At 61.8% G+C, this 19569-nt stretch overlaps 1 protein-coding gene across 2 annotated transcripts in view; it reads left to right on the top strand.

The window, feature by feature from the left end:
- TAFA5 (TAFA chemokine like family member 5) overlaps window positions 1-19569 on the top strand; it is a 173781-nt gene that overhangs the window by 59801 nt on the left and 94411 nt on the right. The window contains exon 1 of one of the 2 annotated variants that reach the window (XM_043441239.1): window positions 11461-11725. The exons of the other annotated variant lie outside the window; for it this stretch is intronic. Within the exon in view, the coding sequence (XP_043297174.1) occupies window positions 11635-11725 (91 nt within the window). The 5' untranslated portion in view covers window positions 11461-11634. Of the gene's footprint in view, window positions 1-11460; window positions 11726-19569 lie in introns of those variants that run through there. 2 annotated transcript variants of the gene reach the window in all.

The following is a 19569-nucleotide window of genomic DNA, read 5'->3' as shown; positions in this document are numbered from 1 at the left end:
CATCTGGTCTTGCTTCCAGCTCGCTGAGCAGGGTAGCAGGCGTGTCGGCTCCTGGATGGACAGCTTCTGCGGGCCCCAGAGGTCAAGGGCACGGAGCCCCCCGGGGTGGGGCAGTGGCTGTCTGGTGTCCTGCTGAGTGTGGAGGCGGCTCTCCCGCCCAGTGGTCACGGGCAGCCCCTGCCAGGACCACGTCGGGCTCCTTTCTGCAGGCTCCTGAGCCCAGCAGTGCTGGGAGGGCCGTGCGGATGGCTCCCTGGCTGTGCTTCTTGGAAAGGGCACCCTGCCTGGGCTCTCCAAAGCCGCCTGAGACGAGGATGGACCTGCACATGGTCTTGGGGGTGACTGGAGAGAGTAGCTGGGGGGTGGTAGACGGGCGTCAGGAGGGAGGGCGGTGAGTCAGAGGGAAGCCTCCCTGCCTGGGACGGCTGAGCTCCACCTGGTGGGGCAGAGGAAGGCTGCCCCCGAGGGGAAGGAGCAGAGACTGTGGTACAGGGCCTGGGCACCTTGGGGGCAGTGGCGGCGGTCATGGAGAATGAAGGCTGGCCTCCAGGGGCTGGTCAGAGGCCGGGTCCAGGGTGGCTGGGCTGCGGATCAGAGCGAGGCATCCGTGTGAGTGGTTAGGGACATGTTTGGCTCCTCAGGTTGGTTCTGAGATGGAATCCGGGAAAAGAAATAAGGGAAGTGGAGGGTCACTGATGTCCGTAGGGTGGGCTGTCACGTATGGTCTGACCAGTGTCTGTATAATGCCACCTGCCTCCTAGTGGCCAGGCTGGGGTGCACGTCGGGGGTTGGAGCCTGGGGTGGTGGGATGGGGTGGAGCGGGAACCAGCCCCTGCCAGGCTGGAACATCTCTGGGGGACGCTGGGCACAGTCAGGGGCAGGTGGGAGACTGGCTGGAGCCCCGGGATGGGCGCCTGGACTCAGGCTGGGGGCGGACTTGGGAACATGAGCGGACCTGCCCTGGAGGCCAGGTGCAGGGGGCCCGCCTCGGTCCTGACTTGGGAACATGAGCGGACCTGCCCTGGAGGCCAGGTGCAGGGCCCACCACGGTCCTGGCTGCAGGGACGGACTCCCAGATGTGCACGGAAGAGATGACCCCGGACCAGCTCCCATCACCACCGTGGCTGCCGGGAAGCCTCCGGTTCTGGCCTGAGCAGCAGAAGACACTCAGTCCCAGCGGCAGCTACCGGAGCGCTCGGAAGGCCAGGCCAGCCCCGCACCGCTGCTGGCTCTGCCTGCTTTGAGCCGAATCTGGCATTTTTCTCCCTCAGGTGAAGGCCTTTCGGTCTGCACAGAAGCCTCGTTATTCTGGGGTCTCAGCTGCTGGAAATCGCAGCCCTATTAGACTTCGGTCCTGCCACCCGCCCAGCCCCGTGCTCAGCTGCCAGGAAGCCCCTCTTGGCCCTGATCACAGCATGTGCCTCCCGGGGCTGGGGCTGCCCAGGACCAGCGTCCATTTCCTCCAGGAGAAGGTTCTGGAGAAAGGGTGTGGGTCTCATTCCCACCTGGATGCTCCCTGCTTGGACCAGAGTCAGACACAGGTAGGGGATGGGTGGATATACAGATGGGTGGATAGAAGGATGGAAGGAGACATAGACGGATGGATTGGTGGACAGGTAGATGGATGGGTGGATGAATAGATATGTGATAGATAGATATATTATAATGAAAGTTCAGATAGATGAATAGATGGATGGGTGGGTGGATAGATGAGTGGATAGAAGGAAATATGGATAGGTAAATGGATGGATAGGTAGATGGATGGATGGATGGAGGACAGGATGATAGATGATGGATGAGTGAACAGATGGGTGATGGACATGGGTTGATGGATGTACAGATGGATGGAAATACAGATGGGTGGATAGAAGGATGGATGGATGAATAGATGAGCAATGGATGCCTAGATGGATGGAAGGATTGGTGGGTGGATGGACAGAAGGATGAACACATGTATGGACAGATATATAGGATGTGCCGTTGGGTAGAGAGAACAAAAGATGGATGGGTAGATGGATAGATGTGTGGGTGGATGGATGGATGGATGATGGAACGAATGATGGAATGAAGGATGGATGGATGGATGATGGAATGAATAATGGAATGAATGATGGATGGATAGATGATGGAACAAATTATGGATGGGTGGATGGATGGATGATGGAATGAAGGATGGATGGGTGGGTGGACAGATGGAGGGATGATGGATGGAAGGATGAAGAGCTGGATGATGTGGGGTGGACTGATGGATGTACAGGTGGATGTGATGGGTGGGTGAAGAGATGAGGCGGCTCTGAGAATGTTACAGCTTCTTTGGGTGGCGAGGGCTGCCAGGTGGCCCAGCCCTAGCCCAGCCCCTCCTTGCCTGGCTCGAGGCAGGACCTGAGCTCCCAAGCCTCTGTTTCCTCAGCAGTAAGTGGGGAACCTCTGCTTCAGGAGGTCACTGTGAGGACCACTTGTGATAAGGGGCCCAGGGCAGGGCTCCAGCTGTGGCCACGGTCCTCCTGCCTGCGCTGGGGGTTGTCCCGTCTGCTCTTTGCCTGCCTCTGTGACTTGAAGACTCATGCTTGTTGGCACGATAGATCCCATTGCCCCCTTCCTACCTGCTACGCGGCGCCCAGTCCCGTGGCTCTGCTGCAACCATTACCCCTCCCTGGAGGAAGGCGCTCCTGCTGGTTTTTCGTTTCAGAGGTTTTGTTATTAATAAAGAGAGGCTCTCCCGAGTCCTGTGTGCCTCGCTGGACACCCACAATCTGCTCCAGGTGCTCTGAGGATGTGACTTTTAGATTAAGGCTTGGGACATCTTGAATTTGACTATATTGCCTCAAGGACTCTTCAACAGGAACTCATTGTTTTTAAATGAAACCAGAACCTCCCTGTTTGCTTCCTACAGTGGCAGGTGACCACTCACTTGGATGCTGTGAGCTCGGCCACATTCCGGCCTCCTCCAGCCCCCGAGGCCCCAGGAGGGCAGCTTGTGTGTAGCTGTTCCAGGGACCCTGAGCGCCAGGCTTCCCCCGTGGGCAGCAGTTCCCTTCCGGGCTCATCAGGAGACACGCTGAGCAAAGGGGAGGTATCAAGTTCACCTAGGGTGAGAGTGAGGGCCACCTCGTGTGGAGACTAGGTGGGGCTTCACAGGAGAGGACGGGACCGCAGGGCTCAGGGCCAGGACCGTACGGGCATTGCTGCAAGGCTGGAGAAGGGGAGCTGCTGAGCCCCGGAGGCTGTTGTTGCAGGGGGCACGTCTGCCCCTCCGTGAAGCCCCAGCCTGCCGCCCGCCTCCCCAGCCCTCACCCCTGTATCGCATCCTCTGAGTTCTTCCTCGGTGCCTGGCACCGGTGGGGAGGTCCATGAGGTGCAAAGCTCCAGGACTCAGCCCTGCTCCCAAGAGGCCCGGCCACAGCTCTGGGGACTGGGGGAGGACGCAGGAGGAGGGCTCAGCCCGCGGTTCCTGCCTGAGCCTGGCCGATGGCGAGCTCAGACACCAGGGGCGCAGCACGGCAGTCCCCGAGCAGGGAGATGAGGGCCTGGGGGCTCACTGTGAGTGGCCGTGGCGCCAGGCGCCGGGGCTTAGCGCCGGCCTGTGGGTGACGGGAAGGGGGGTCTTGCTGAGATCACACCCTTCTGGGGGTGCTGGGTGCCCACAGAAGAAATGAGACCAAGAGAGGAAGCACTCCCGACCACACAGGGCTGAGTGTGGTGGAGGCTGAGCCTGGCCCCTGGCCCCGGCCGCCCTGAAGCCCCGCGGAAAGCAGACACCCTCCAGCCCCTGCCCCCGCCCAGCCCCTGCCCCCGCCCAGCCCCCGCCCAGCCCCCCCCCCCAGCGTCCCCACCACCCTCGCTCGCTAGCGACCTTCACATCCACCATGTCCCCCTCTCCAGCCTGCATCGGCTCCGCTCACTCCTGCTCTAGAGACACGGTCCGGACGCCCCCGCCTGCCCCCCCACGCCGGGTATAAAGGACGGAGGAGGTGGCCCTGCCGGGGGATCTGCCCTCCACACGGGGTCACAGCTTGCGCTCACAGCTTGCGTTCCGGGGCGACTCCAGACCAGCGTGGCCTGGCCCATCTTGCTGGGGCTCCCCCAGCGATGCCCACGCCCCGGCCTCCCTGGGGGTCGGGTGTCACCCCTTCCATGCGTGTGGAAGGGGACGGAAGGATGGGAGCCAAGTCCAGGGGTGCCATCTGCCCAATTAGCTCTAGTCCGAGTCCCGAGCACTCGTGAGGGATCGAGGGGCAGAGGGACTGACAGCTGGCCAGTGGTTCCACAGCCGCTGACCTGAGCCCGGGCCCCCCCCCGCCCAGACCCCTAGCGCTTTTCTTCAGCTAAGGCCCCCCTGGGTGCTGGCCTGACCCCTCCCCCAGCACCATGGCCCTCCCCAGGGCAGGAGTGTGTCCCCAGCAGGGTCACACGGTTGAACGCCATCTGAGAGGGACAGCTGGGTGCGGGTCCGTCCCTGCCTGACCCCAGAGTGCGTAAGTGGGCGTGGAGACGGGCAGCCCCACCCCAGTGCTCAGCCTTCCCATCTGCAGGACCCACGGGCGCCTCGCACAGGGCTTAGCACAGTCCTGGGACATGGTCAGGGTGCAGGGTGGCCACGGGTACTCAGGGAGGGGTCGTCACAGGAGATCAGTGGCCGTGTGGCCTTGCTTGGTGGACACACAGACCTCTGCTCGGAGGATAATGGGGACACGCGGCCCGAGGAGGGTCTGGCCTGGCCTGATGACTGAGGGGTGCCTGGGGGTGGTGGGGGGCTGCAGTCACCAAGGTGGGGACAAGGCTGAGGCAAGCAGGACCCCACTTTGGACACACACAGGCCTGGCTTCCAGATGGCTGTCTTCTCCTTAGGACGGCCACTGTGGTCCTGTTCCAGCCTTGCTGCGGCTCAGCCAGGAGTGCAGAGTCTTAGGCTTCTGCGGCCTGAGGGCTGAGCCGGGATTCCGAGCACGGCCCCACCCTTGCTGAGCCGCTCTGCATCTCCCCTCCCCCTTCTCCGTGCCCTCAGCGCTCAGGGGCCGTGTGCTCTGAGCAGCAGTTGGGTCCAGGCGCCCCCCGCCCCCTGTTCTGGAACGACTGGGATGGATGTCTGGTGGTAAAGCTGGGGTCTCCCAAGGACACCGGGGCCCTGGGGTGGGGCGGGGGGATGGTAAAGCTCAGGGTCCCCTCGTGAGCAGGACGGCCCCTCCTCGGCAGACAAGCCCACCCCCAGGCCGCAGGTGCGTCCAGCAAAAGACTGCTCTTTGCTCCCCCGCCCCCTTGTTGCGTTAACTAACTCTTCTTGCTGACTGGGGCTAGATCCTCTAAAGTCACCCAGAGGCTTACCCATGCACACAGTGGTGGTCACTTTCCAGCGGTCCCCCAGCCCTGGCTTTGGTCCCAGGTGAGGATGAGGCTCCGACTCTGGGCCCAGTCTGCCCTCCAGGCCTGCTCTCGCCTGCTGGGCCCGGAAGAGGCGGGACTTCAGCCTAGAGTCCTACTCCTTCCCACAGCATCAGCGGCCCGAGGCTGCACTGGATTCACCCCCATCCTGACCCCAGTGCTCCCCTCGTGGCTTCCTCTGCCTGTTGCCTCCCGTTTCCTTCTCTGGCATGCTCACTGGCAACTCAGTCCCCTCTGAGAACTCTGGACCCTGGTCTCCTGGCCCTGAGCCTCCCACCTGTCGCGTCTCCCAGCTCCTCGCCCTCCTAGAAAGCCACGGGCCTCCCTTCCACGCAGGTGACCTCTCTCCACCAGCCACAGCCAGCCCTCCAGCCCCTCCTGCTCTCGTGGTCTTGAGTTGTTAGAGTGTGTTCACACGTATTTAAAAACATAGCTGTGACCATCTCTATTTTGTTTATATCTCTCTATAAATACCACTTCGTTCTCTTCAACAAGTGCAGACTATTACATTATATGGACAGAATGTGATTCATTTACAGTATTTTTATAATACTAGGTTTTCTCAAATCACAGAGCTTAAATGGGTCACATGTTAGAGATAACAAAATCAAATAACAAATGGAAAGCAAGATTCTGCCTCGGTCTTTCCCACACCCTGACCTTTTCCCCAGAGACAAAACTGTTCATCATCTGGGCCTTCCTGCTGTGATTTTAATTTATTTATTTTTGCCCAGTGTTGTGGCGGTAAGTGCTTCCTTAAATGTTTACCCCTTGACTCGCTGCTTCTGATCAGCCTTGTCAGGAAATAGTCAGACATGCGTGATGGTTTAGTGCAAGTTCTAGGGCAGGGCCTGAGCACCTCTCACTCTGGGCCAGGAGAAATCAGAAGGCCCACATCAACACCACCTTCCCTTGTTTCATACAATTTTTTTTAAAAAAATCAAGATTTAAGATGTGTATTTATCTTTCTACCGTAAACATTTTTCTGAGTTTTGTCTACTTGTAGATTTTAAAACAAACAAAGAGATCAGTATCATTTACAATACTACTTTATGAATATTGTTCAGCAAAGATAGCAAATTTGTGACCAGCAGTATGAAGAGAGAGATGTAACATTTTATAGCGAAGGTGTTACTAGTTAAAGGAGATTCTTCCAAGTGTGAGGGCCTAATGTGTTTTTAAGCACATTCTTTACAGCTTATTTCACATCTAAAGAATCAAATATGCGAGATATTCTTCAGTCCCATATTCCCACATCCAACTCCTTGATTCCTTTTTCTGCTGGGATGTCACCCTAGGTCATTTTACTGCTGTGGACACGTGGCCAGTCAACCAAAGTCTTGTGCGCCCTCAAATGGGGAACCGCGTTGATAGTCTAGCTGGGTATAAAATTCTAGGTGCCAAAACTTTTCTCTTTAGTGCCGAACGACCTGCTCCGGGGTTTTCTAGAAGCTGTGTGGCTAGTGGAAACCCCAGCGTCCATCTGTGTCTGACTTCCCAGAACATACCTTTTTTCTTCTCTTCATTCTGCCGGCTTCTCGGAGTCCCTTGCATTTCACGGGTCCTGGGCTGAGTCAGATTTATTCTGAGTCTGGGGGTTGCCATCCAAGGCTGTGTGTTCAGTTGTCTGAATTTCCGTCTCTGTTGCCCTTTTTCTTCTCCTTTACACTTTCTGTAGATAGACGTCTGACACCTTGCCTGTTTCAGCTTTTCCCGACCCTCCCATCTATTTCTAGCTACTCTGTTCTGCAAGGCATCCCTTACTTTCCACGCCTGGTTCCCACTCATGCCCGTTTCACTTCTCAGGGTATCCCCTGGAGCCCCAAGTGGGTTAGTCTTGTTGATTCACAAGATTTCCTTCTTGTTTTCTTTCCCTTTTTTTCACGGTAACTTATTTTCTTTCACTAGTGCACATTCTCTCCAGTTTCTTCTAGAATGATGCTATTTGAATTATTTTTATTACTTTACTTTTCTCTGAGTCAATAGTGATTTCCACACCCCCACCCCGACCCAGGGTCATGTGTTAAGAGTATGCATGTCCTGGGTTTTCCTTCTCTTTCTGCAAATGCCTGGTGGCCCTCCTGGCCAGGTCCTCTCTCTACAGGAATAAATGTTGAAGTGAGTATAGTCACTGGTCACTGAGTGTCACTCTTGTCCTGTTGACCCAGCAGGCTTCTTGCTTGACCAGGAGAGCTGACTGTAGGTTCTCTGGGAACAGGCAGGGCATATGGACAGACTGGCACCCTTGGAAGGGGCAGCGGAGCTGGTGGGCAAGCCAGGTCCCCGACTGGCCTGATGATGGCCGGCTGCAGCCTGGGGATGTTTGTGCATCTCCCTCCCAGGGGATGGTCCTGCCTCTGACCCCTTTCCCTGCCTGCGGTGGATGGCCAGAGATGTCCACTCTGCCCTCTCTGTCTCTCTCTCACACTCTCCCTTTCTCAGGAGATCAGGAGACCCCAGGCTTTGTTTGTCCCATGGGCCTTTTTGGCAATCTGGTGATGCTTACGAAACCCTTCTCAGAACAACATAAAAACATACAAGATTACTAAAGAAAACCAATTATATCGAAATGCAGTTTTATCAAATGTTGGGAAACCTATTTTGATACAGTAATATGTTTGCTTCCTTATTAAAACATTACATAAAAATGTCTGGCAGTGGGACAACCATAATTGGAAGTCAGGGTGATATTTCAAGCTATCTGCATGAGCTGTAATGTGATATGAAGATTCCTGCAATTTCTGGTAGCTACAGAAATCACAGTTACACCTAACTCTTGTGTTTACTGCCTACATGCCCAACTGAAGGGACTGTCAGGGTTCAGTTAGAGACACATCAAACCAAAGGCGTGTCTTCCACTCCCAGTGCTCACCTCCAGCCCTCTGGGCTCCTCCCCAGGCAGACGACGCCTCCCTCTTCGGACAGCACGCTTGTGGCTCTGGCCTGAGCAACGCTTGCCTGACAGCAGCGTGCGCCACAATTCCCACCTGTGAGCGCCTGGCCTCTGCTCCTCAGAGGCGCTGCCTCCTCCTCTGGGGTCACATGTGCTGGCTCTGGAGCCCTGGACATCCTTCCAACACCGCTGGCGACAGCCTCTTCCCTTCTTTCCAGCAAGTGGCTCCAGGACTCCCCACACTTCCTAGCCTGAAGACTGTCCTCAATTTGAGTCCCGGTTGTGGTGGGGGCGGGGGGTGATTCCCAGGTGGTGCTAGTGGTAAACAGCCCACCCAGTGCAAGAGACAGTAGAGATGCAGGTTCAATCCCTGGGTCGGGAAGATCCCCTGGGGAAGGGCATGGCAACCCACTCCAGTATTCTTGCCTGGAGAACCCCACAGACAGAGGAGCCTAGCGGGCTATAGTTCATTCGGTTGCAAAGAACTGGACACAACTGAAGTGACTGAGCATGCGTACACACACCATCATGGCTTTATCATTTGTTTTGATGCATCTTTTTGGCCAGATCCTGGGTGTCCCCTCCTGCGGTGTGGGTGGTGTTCATTCTGACACCTTGAACTCGCTTCCCAGTGGCACTGTGGGCTTCTGCGGGGTGCATGGCTATCCCCTCTTGTGGATGCCTGTCACGGGGCCCCCGGTTCTCACTCTCACCTCCTCTCAGGGCACAAGCAATGCCACACATGTTGCCCGTGGAGGGTCTTGGAGCCCGAGGATAATCTGGTCCCCACGGCACAGCCCCTCCTGTTGCACTTGTTGAAAATAAATTTACACCATAGTTCTCTTTATAAACTCTCTTCTCTTAGTTCTCTTTACAGAAGGAGCTTCGAAATGGTTAGTTTGTAAAAGTTCTCCTGGGGAATGGAGAATACTTGCAATTTTCAAAATTTCCAGTAGTAGCCACCTGGCTGGGCACAGAGGATGTCGGAGGCTGGCCTTGCTTTCTGCTTGAGGTCCCTTTGGGTTCGGGGGTGTGTGTGTGTAGTAAGCCCCCGGCGATCCTCAAGCCTTCTGAGCGGGACAGCGCAACACCAGGTGAGGACTGAACGCCAATGACCTTGGTGGAGGTCAGGCTCTATTCTGTTAGGAAGGGTGGCTCCCCAGAGGCTGCTGCAGGGGGGGTTTCCTGCAAAGTGCCTGGGGGTGAAGGCCAAGGAGGAGGCTGTTAAAGGAAATAGGACTCTGAGGGTCCGTGCAAGGGGAGAGAGGACTGCGCCCGCCCACCCCGCCACCTGCAAGGCAGGGTCTGAGTTGCTTGGCCTGTCTGAGGCTGCAGACACTTCTCCAGGTAGGGACTCAGAGCCGGTGTTCCTGTCTCGTGGACCATCCCCAGGGAGGGGTCCTGGCTAGTGACGCCGCCCGTGTGGGGGCTTGCTTCAGGGGCAGCCTCCCCTCCGACCCGGGGCTGGCACAACACCTCAGGCCAGGTAGGCAGCGGCAACCTCGGTGCTGGTCCGGAGTGACTTGGTGTCTGTGTCCCCAAGTGTGGGTGGAGGGCCTTGACTCACCTGACTTCCAGGAGCGCTCCCAGGACTGGCCGCTTTCCCTTCCTGCCCACCAATGTCCCTGAAGGCAGAAAGCAGCTTTCTGGGGCCTCCTGGGGCCTGCTCTCCAGGCCTAAGGCTCCCCAAGACCCTCTGGGGGGGGGGACCCTCTCCTGTGCCCCACCCACCCCACACGGTGGGGGTTAAGATCAGGCAGAGGCTCCCACTCTGATCCCCAGCCAAAGCTCTTTGCTGGGCATTTGGAATTGCATTTGAAATTCAATTCAGGCAAACCACTGCCTTGAGGCCTAGATACTGGCCTCCGGGACTCTGAACTGGGCACAGATACCCTGGCTCTGGGACTCGGAGTTGGTGAGGAAAAGGGGCTGGTAGCGAATACCAGCGCTTCCCAGAGGTGGGAGGAGGCCGGGCCAGGAATGGCCCGCTCCTGCATCTACCGCAGCCCCCGGGCATTGACAGGCCGACGCACCGAGCGGGCTGGCCTGAAGGATGGCACCTACTGGGGCCGGAATGTGCAGCGAGTGTGTTTCCAGGACGAGGTGCAGATTTTCAGAAGCCGCCGCGGGTCAGTCCTGGGCCGGGTCCCCGCCCCCACCCCCGTCCCCCGGGAGCCGCGGAGCACGGCGGGGTGGGGGGGAGGTTGGGCGCACCAGGGGCGCGATCCCCGCTCGGTCAGCCCCCGCCTCGGCCGCCTCTGCAGTGAGGCCCTTGCGCGCCTAGGTGGAGCCCGACCCGCGGTTTTCGGCCGGACCGGCCTCGCCTGACCCGCCGGCGCGCCAGGCGGGGGCGCTGCAGGGCGGCAGGGGTCCCCCGGGTCCCCTCCGCGGCCCAGTGCGCATCGGCGGCTCGGCAGGCAGGCAGGAGCGCAGACGGCGGCGGGCGCGGGCCGGAGTCCGAGCGCCGCGCGGCCCCTCCCGCCGCCTCCCCAGAAGGACCGAGCCGATCGGGCGGCGGGCGCGCGTCACGGGCCGGAGCGGCGGCGTCCCGCGGGCGAGGCGCGCGTTGTCGCCGGCCCCACCTGTCGGCGCGGCCGCCACCGCCGCCGCCACCGGCCCAGCCGGGCAGGCGGCCCGCGGGAGCCCGGGCCGGGCCTCGACCGGCCGCCGCGGCAGAGGCGCAGGCTCCGGGAACGAGGAGGCCGGCACCGTTCGAGGGCCACCGGGCCGCGCAAGTTCTCTGCCTGCGGGCTGGGCCCGGCCGCGCGGGCCCCGGCGGCGGCGATGGTGCGGCGGCCCCGCGCCCGGCGCGCAGCCCCGGCCCCGCGCTCGGTTCTCCGCGGCGGCGGCGGCATCGCGGCCCCCTGAGCCTCGGGCCGGAGCGAGCGCGGCGGCGGCGAGAGGAAGGCAGCGGCGTGAGGCGACAGGCGACCGGCGGTCGGGCCGTTGCGCAATCCACGGCCCGCCGTCCGAGTCCTGCCGGCGGCGCGGCTCCGGGGGCGGCGGCGGGGCTGATTCATGGGGCCGCGGCGGCCACCCCCCCGCGCCCGGGCCCCCGGCGCTCCGCAGCCCGCGCTGGTGGCCGAGCGGCCGGAGCGGCGGCCGCCGCGGCCCGAGCCTCGGTGCTAACCTCCCCGCCCCGCCCGCCCCCTCCCCGCGCCCCCGCCCGCTCCCCTCCCCCTGCCCAAAAAGACACAGCCCGGCTCCCGGAGCGGCACCTCCAGTCGCGGCGGAGCGCGGCGTTGGCGCGGATGGAGGGCGCGAGCGGGCGGCCGCGGCGGCTGCACCCGGCGGGGCGCTGATGCGGCGCCTGGACCTTCGCTGCTCGACTTGGGGGGCGTCGGCCGAGTGGGCACTCCGCGATGCAGCTCCTGAAGGCGCTCTGGGCACTCGCGGGGGCCGCGCTCTGCTGCTTCCTCGTCCTGGTGATCCACGCGCAGTTCCTGAAAGAAGGTAATTGTCCCCCCGCGCGCCAGGCTTCCAGCACGTTCGGCCGCCGCCGCTGCGCTCGGCCCGGCCAGCCCGGCACCACTGCGGGGCCCCGGCGCCCGGCGCGCACCCTGCCCGGCCCCGCGCGGATCCCGCAGCCGTGCTCAGCCCCGGGTCCGAGGTGGCGGGCGGCGCGGGCGCGGCGGCCTCGGTGCGTCTGGTGCCTCCGGGCCCCGGCCCGCTCCGGGGCTGCCGTGCCGTCCCCTTCCCCGCACGGCTCGTGGGCAGCGGCGCCCGGCCTCTGTCCGCCGGCTCTCGGTAGATGGCACCCGTGCTCCACGCTGGCGGGCCAGGCGCGGGCCCGGGCGGAGGGAGCCCCGGACGAGGCCTGCGCGCCCGCACCCCGCTCTCCGCGCCGCCTTCCGGGCGAGCCCGGGGCCCTCCGGCTCCAGGAGCAGGGGCTCGCCCGCCAGAGCGCCTGGCCCCGCACCAAGTCCGGCCCCTCGCCGTCCTTGCCTGCTTGAGAGCGGGGCTCCCGCTGCAGTGGGTCTCTTTCTTGGGACTTGGTTGAGTCGAGCAAGTTGATGGAGGCATTTGTGGGAGGGGCCGCTCTGCCCCTGCTGTCCAGGGAAGGAACCCCGGGGCTCGCGGGGCGGTGCGGACCCGAGTACCCGGGGCATTCCTGGGAACTTGCTGGCTCGGAGGCCAGGGCTCTGGAGGGCAGCCCGGGGGCACTGGGCTCAGCCCGGCTGCGCTTGTGGAGCAGCCGGCCCAGGCACTCGGGCCGGGCAGCGCCCACTGCCATGGCGGCCGTGCCCTTGCCCCCAGGCCCCTTGCCCCCAGCGCTGTGCGGTGCCACCCCGGCCGGCAGGGCCCGCCAGCCCATCTCCCAACCGCCGTGGCCTGGAGCGCAGGCAGATCCTCGTTAGCTCCCGGCCCTCACAAAGGGCTGGTGTGCAGCGTTCAGCTGCTTTCCAGCCTAATTAACGAGCTGCCTCTGGCTCTCCAGAAGCAGGTAGGTGTGGGAGGCCAGGCCGCCCGTCACCTGCTTCTTCTGCCTGGTGTCCCTTTCCCGCCCTTGGTTTTGGGTCCAGGCCCTGAAGGAAGAGGGGAGTCCCCCACCACCCCCCCTAACCCCCCGGGGCCCAGCCCCTCCGAGAGGGGCCCGGTGAGTTTCAGATGAACTGGAGGCCCGCCCTCCACCACCAGCTTGCTTCAGGAGCGGCTGGCTCTGCTGGGGGTGGGGGGTCCCTGGGGGCTTAGCAAGCCACCCAGAGGCTGATCCCAGCTGTGCCTTCTGCCAGGGGACTCTGGGGCCCACCAAGTGGACCACAGTTCCTCACCCTTCCTTCCCACCAAGCTGTGCTTTCAGAGGGATCTCTTTTGAAAGGGGGACTCCTGTGAAGTTCACTGCTTTTAAGGTGGAAAGGGCCGGGCTGTGTGTGTGTTCCCCAGGGGAGGGGGTTGTTCTGTGTAGAGACAGATTCTCCGTGATCTTAGAGCTGTCATGGTGAGAGAGGGAGCTCTGAGAGCCTCTGGCCGAGCCTTTGCCTTTCGCTCGCCCGGTGGGAGCTGACCGGTCCTGCTGTCTTCAGAGGCCCTGCCGTCCTCCTGAGGCCCCACGTCTTAAGGTCAAGACACGTTTTCATCGACAGAAGAGTTTCTGTCTCTTGGATTCAAAGACTCTGGGTGCAGGGCAGGGCAGGGTTTCGGGGCCTCATCTTGCTTGGAGAGGGTGCTGTTTTCTGAGGATGGGTTATTGGAGAGCCCAGCCCAGAAACCTCCGCGTTTGCCCTGCTCTGGGCAGCAACCTCCGCGAGGCGCCTGGATGCTCTGGAAGCTGGTGTAGGCACAGGGAGGTGGGGCGTGGGGCCCGGAGCAGGTCCGCACTCTGCAGGCGCTCGGGGGAAGTTTGTTTGTCTGCACAGCCCTCTACAATTCTTAGAAACGCCATCTGTCCATCCTGAAAGAATGTCACATTCCTGCTTCCCAGGGTGGAGTGCCCTGCTCTCCGTCTCTCTGAAAGGTCATACTGGGAGCAAGCACCCTGTCCTCCCTGACTGTCCCCTTTGGGGTCAGGAGCCCTGGGCAGGTGCTGGGGGGCCGGGGGCCGGGGGCCGGGGACTGGGGGCAGGCCCACCCTGGATGCACGGGACGCCCGGGCCCTCTGGCTGCAGGCCCCAGGCCACTTCCTTCCAGGCGCGCTGGCCCCAGGAGGTGGGGAGCGAGGCAGGCAGACAGACAATTGTGGCTTGTTGTCTGCGGACGGGTGGGAGAGAGCTGTTTAAATGGCCATTTCCCTGAATCTGGCTTTTTCAGCGGTGAAGAATTGGGGGCTCCCGGGAGCCGCTTTTCCACACTCCGCCTTTTGTGTGCAGATGCGGGTCACGCCGTGGCTAATCCGTCCCCCTCTGGCCAGTCTGTCTCCCCGTGTTGGCGAAGATGAATAGGGCTGTGGACGAGAGAGGCGTATTGTGGCCCCTGATTGCAGTCTTGGCCGGGCCGGTCTTTGTGAGAGTGTCCTGCCCGCCGCGGCCAGCCGGCCCAGGCACCCAGAGGGCGGGGGAGAGAGGGCCGCGGCCTGGGGCGGGGGCCGCGAGGACCTGGGTGCCCTTGCCTTCTCCTGCTTGCCCCTCGGGACGCCCTAACCCTCCTCTGGGGAGCTCCGGCTGGCCTTGGCCTCTGGACGCAGCCTACACGCGCCCTGTGTTTCTGAACTAGTCCGGGGGGTTGAGGGGGGCGGTCTGGGGAGCCGATTTCAAATGCAACGTCTTAACTGGGGGACAGAGGGCCCGCATGGTGCTGTACCCCAAAAGGGCAGAGGGGAGACTTCCTTTTATCTCCCTGATGATGCTGGGTCTCAGAACACGGCCTTAAGGAAACGGCAGGAATTAGGGGAAAAAGAAAAAAAAAGATTTTCCATCTCCCTCTACCAAAGACCTGAAGGTATTTTTCTCCCAGCCTTTCAGTCTCCACGCAGATTCAGGTCCTCGGGCCGCTGCTGATGTAACTGGAGCAGTAACAGTCCGCTCTTCCTGCAGCTGTGGGTCTGAGGTCTGTCTGCGTCTCCCTCTCCTTGGGGGCCGCAGAGCTGGGAGGTGGGTGGGTGTGTGATTCACAGCCTCCGCGGGAGAGCACGTCTCAGGAGATGAGTGTGTACGTCCGGACACGCTTGCCGTGGACCCGGCATTGATTCCGGAGGTCCTTCCTGAATCGGACAGCTGCTCTGAGGGCCGACTGTTGAGTAAACAGGATTCAACTTTGGTTTATTTAGTTAGTGCCTCGTTCTGGAAGTGAAGCAGAATTCTGGGAGCCCGGGCCTGGGGAGCAGCACGCTTACCCCCGAGAAGCCCCTCCGCCGTCTCCTGTGAGCTGCCGTGACTGCGCGCCGGGCGGTCATCACTGTCATCGTCATGAGGTCAGGAGTCCAGGGTTAACTCTGCCTCTTACGTCTGTGGGCTTATTTTAAAAAGTGGACAGAGCACAGTTCCTGGCACCCAGGGGTCCATCAGAAACATATTTGTTGGAGCAGAAAATCACCCCGGTTACAACGCACACGGGGGTCTCCAGGGCACTGGCGCCTTTGGGCAGCCCCTCGTGGGTTGGGAAGGATTGTGGACCCCGTGTCGAGCTTCCAAGAACAGGAGAGTTTTGGGGCCCAGGCTGTGCCCAGATTGTTCTCAGAGGCTGTGATGACCAAGGAGGGTCGGGACAGAGGCCTGGGGCTGGTGTTCACATCGGCAGAAGATTGAGACGCCCCATGTTCCAGCCTCTTCCGACCACCCGCCCGGACCTCCCTGCCTGCCTGTTTCTCCCGGGGCCTTCGGCTGCGTCCAGAGGGGCCCGGCCACACTGCCTTTTCTCCCCTCAGCGGGGTTCCTTTTTGAGGCCAGGGGCGTGGGGCCGGCTGGGGGGCACTTGGGGGCCGCATCAAAATAGCCCGGCTCCTCATCGTCGTGTAGTATCGTTTCCGCGTGGCAGAGTCTAAAACCTGCACTCACCGTAACGGGAACCTCGTTGCGGAGTGTCTGACAGCTGGACAGAGTGAACGCGGAGGGGGACTGCTCACGGGTGACTCTGCCGGGGTGCCGGGGCACCGGGCCTGGCTGGCTGGTGTCACACCCCCGGGGCCGGGCACAAGCGTGCAGGCTCAGGAGGGCTGCCCTTGCCCGGACTCTCCACCCTCATCTCTGCAAGCTTTTCAGGCCCCGTCTTGGCCTCCACCCTGAGCCGGGCATCGGGGATCCCTGCAGCAGACCGTGTGAGCGCCAGCTCCGGGGTCTGATTTACACATCTGTGCACACCAGGCTTTTACACCAGGGTTTCTGCCTGTCCTGGGGACGTAGCCCTGTGCACGGGCGCCGGCAGTGTGGGGTGGCCAGGACCCCTCGCTGGGGGAGGGCCGCCGAGGCTGCGGGAGGCAGCGGGTGGTGGGTCCCTGGCAATGGGGTACCTCTGATGTAGTCGTGTGTATGTGTGTGTGCATGTGTATGTGTGTGCATGTGTGCATGGGTGTGTGTGTGTGTACATGTGCATGCTTGTGTCTCTGTGTGTGCATATGTCTATGTGCATATGTGTGTACATATGTGTGTGCATGTGTGCGTGGATGTGCATGTGTGTGTACATGTGCATGCTTGTGTATGTGCATATGTCTATGCACGTATGTGTGTGTGCGTGTGTGCGTGTATGCATGTGCGTGCAACTGTGTGTGTGTGTGCATGTGTATGTGTGCATGTGCGTGCATCTATGTGCGTGTGTGTGTATGTGTGTGGAGATGGTGGTTTGTTGTTCAGTCGCAAAGTCACGTCCGACTCTTTGTGACCCCATGGAGTGCAGCACTCTTCTGTCTTCTGCTGTCTCCCGGGGTTTGCTCAGACCCATGTCCATCGAGTCGGTGATGCCATCCAGCCATCTCATCCTCTGTCACCCCCTTCTTCTCCTGCCCTCAATCTTTCCCAGCATCAGGGTCTTTTCCGGTGAGTCGGCTCTTTGTATCAGTTGGCCAAAGTACTGAAGCTTCAGCACCAGTCCTTCCTTTGACTATTCAGGGTTGATTTCCTTTAGGATGGACTGGTTGGATGATGTGGTTACGTTCACTAAACGCTCACCACAGGTTATGTCCGTAGGCACGTGAAGTGAGTGAGACACCCTGAGAGCCTGCTCTTGGATCAGGAAGCCGCCCTTATTCTCGGCATTTACTGGTCAGTAGCTGGTTACAGGCGATGCAGGGTGCAGCGTGAGCGTGTGTGAGGTAACGCGTCAAGGTTGTCTCCGTGCGTCTGCGTGTAACGTTGCTGCTGTTCACACACGTTTAGGGAATGGACTCAGAGCCTCCTGGGGCTGCACGCAGGGACCCTGGAGTCCTTGTCCTTCTGTGCTGGTGGCCAGCCGGCCCGCTGTGCCCGCTCCCTTTTGTCTTTCCTCCTGAGCCTGTCTCACACAGGCAACATGGTCACAGACATGTAGACACGTGTGTGCATGGACACACACACAAACGCAGGCACACGTGGGCAGCAGCGCCCAGCCGGGAGGCAGGAAGCAGGGGAGAGTCCCTGCGGTCCCGTCTCTGCCCCCAGCACCCTGGGGCCGCCTTGTCGGGAGCAGCCACATCCAGTGAGGCCCGGCGACACCCACGGACAGGCCTGGGTCACAGAGGTCAGGGGGACGTGGGCCGGTGTGTGCGCTCACTGCCTCTCCTTCTCTGCTTGGATCCGGAGCCCGGCGGCCCCCGGGAGTCTCATACCTACCTCCCCTCACACATCCCACACCCTGCTGACCCGCACCTGGCTCGTGGCTCACACGTGCTTGGGCAAATGGCCTTTGGAATTGGGAGGCTGGGTGGACATGTGATATCAGGCAAGTCACTGGAGCGCCGGGACCCCAGGCTCCTTGGCAGGATGGAAAGGGTCGCAGGCCTGAGACGCAGGGTGGTCCAGCCCGTGTTTCCTGAGCTGAAGAGGACGCGGGTCTCGGATGGAGCTGCTCCAGGGACTCGGGCTGCAGCCTCGGTCCACGCCCACTCCCTGCCCCCCGAGGTTCCTTCCCCGGGTCACCCCGCCTGGGAGGCCTCAGCCACGGCCACCAGCACGTGCTGGGACGCTGGGCCTTGCTCCGGGGAGTTCCCAGAGAGGGACAGGGCCCTCCATCTCTCCCTCACAAGGGCTCTGACCACCCAGCCAACCTGTGCCCCCCAGAACCGTCTCTGAGGCAAGGGGCTTCCCAAGGGAGATGGGAGCCCAGGACGGCTGAGGGCAGGGGACACGCCCAGCCCCGCAGGCCACCCCGGGACCCGTCCGACCGAGGGTCAGGGCGTGTTCCTGGCAGAGGTGGTCCAGGAAGGAGCCAGAAGCAGGCCTGGGCCCTGACATCCTGGTGGGCTGGGGTGGCCCCCAGCCTCCAGGGGTTTGGCGGCCGCTGACCAGGCTTGAGTGAAGCCCTGCCCCGACCCCCACCCGGGGGAGGAGGGACGTCCCCACGTGGCCCTGGAGAGTCCGGTGCAGGAAGGCCGGGACCAGCCTGCTTCCTCTGTGTTCCGTGGTCCCGAGGGCGGGAAGCCTTTGGGGCAGGCCTGGGGATGAGATGCTGTCCACGAGGCTGACCCAGGCTGCCGGCCAGGAGGCTCACCCCCTGAGCTGGCTGCACGGGGGCTGGCGGTAGACGGAGGCTGTTCTTGGCCCACACGGTCCCCTGGCAGTGACCTGAGCAGCCCCTTCCTTCCAGGCCCCGCTGTGTTTTTGTGGAGCTGGGGGGTGGTTGTGCGGGTAGGGGGGAAGCAGGGTCACTTTTCTGGCGGGGGAAGGGCAGACGCTGGCAGGTGGGAGGTGGGTGGGTGGCCCCCGGTCGCCTGGCTGTGCAGGGCCGTCCACTTCCTGCCGTCCCCACAGCCTCTGCCGCTGCCCATCATCAGTGCCCCGACGGCCCAGGGCGGAAGCTGGGCCGTGCGCTTGGCTGCCCTGTCCCGCGCTGTCTCTGAGGACACCGGCATGCACCCTGCCGCCCTCAGCTGGGTGACCTTGATGGTGTCCGTGGTGATTTACAGATGGTCCCCTGTGGATCACGTGGCCCTTTGTCCAAACACGACTTCGCAGGAGCAGGAGGGAGGCCGCCCTGTGCCCCAGCCCCTCTGACCACCCGGGGAACTCGGGGGGCACCACCCAGACCACCCCCACTTTCAGTAGGAAGGTCCCACATGTGATTGGAGAAAGTGAGTCACAGACTTAGACCGTGCTCCGGGAACCCACGTGAGGTGTCCTGGCTGAGCCCCCAGCCCCGTGGACAGAGTCACATGTGTGACCAGGCCGAACCGAGGGCTGTGGGTATGTCCAGTGGTCGTCACAGCCCACCCGTAGGGCAGTGACCCTGGGATCAGTCTTTCCCATCCACGGGCCCATGTTTGTCTGTTGCCCTCCCAGGGTGCACGGGAGCCCTTTTTATTCTCTGTGTCTAATCCAGAAGATGCAGCCTGCCCCGTCTGATGAGAACCCTGCAGGTGTGATGCGACCTCCGGCATCCAGGCCAGGGTGCTCTTGGTGGTGGAGGTCGGGGCCAGGAGACCCTGAACCGTCTCAGGCCTTCCTGGGGTGGGATGGGATGGTCAGGGTGGTGCCTGTCCAGCCACGTGCTGGCCACCCCTAGGACAGTGTGGGCAGTCAGGGGGCACCTCGGGCAGGCTTTGGGGGAGCCTGGCCAGTCCTGGGAGGGCCACCTTCAGTACACGGGGCTCCCTGGTGTCCTGGCCAATAATGACTTGGTCCTTGTTGGGCCTGGGGTGGTCACTGCGGAGGGCTCAGTCCACCAGCTGTGGCCCTGGTGAGTCCCATGGGCGCTGGGTCCCTGGCTCGGGAGAGCGTCTGAGGTCTCAGGCGGGG

This window comes from Cervus canadensis, chromosome 21 (assembly GCF_019320065.1).
Source record: "Cervus canadensis isolate Bull #8, Minnesota chromosome 21, ASM1932006v1, whole genome shotgun sequence".
Taxonomy (NCBI): Eukaryota; Metazoa; Chordata; class Mammalia; order Artiodactyla; family Cervidae; genus Cervus; species Cervus canadensis.
Note: the sequence above shows the minus strand (reverse complement) of the source record. Positions and strands in the feature narration are given on the sequence as shown.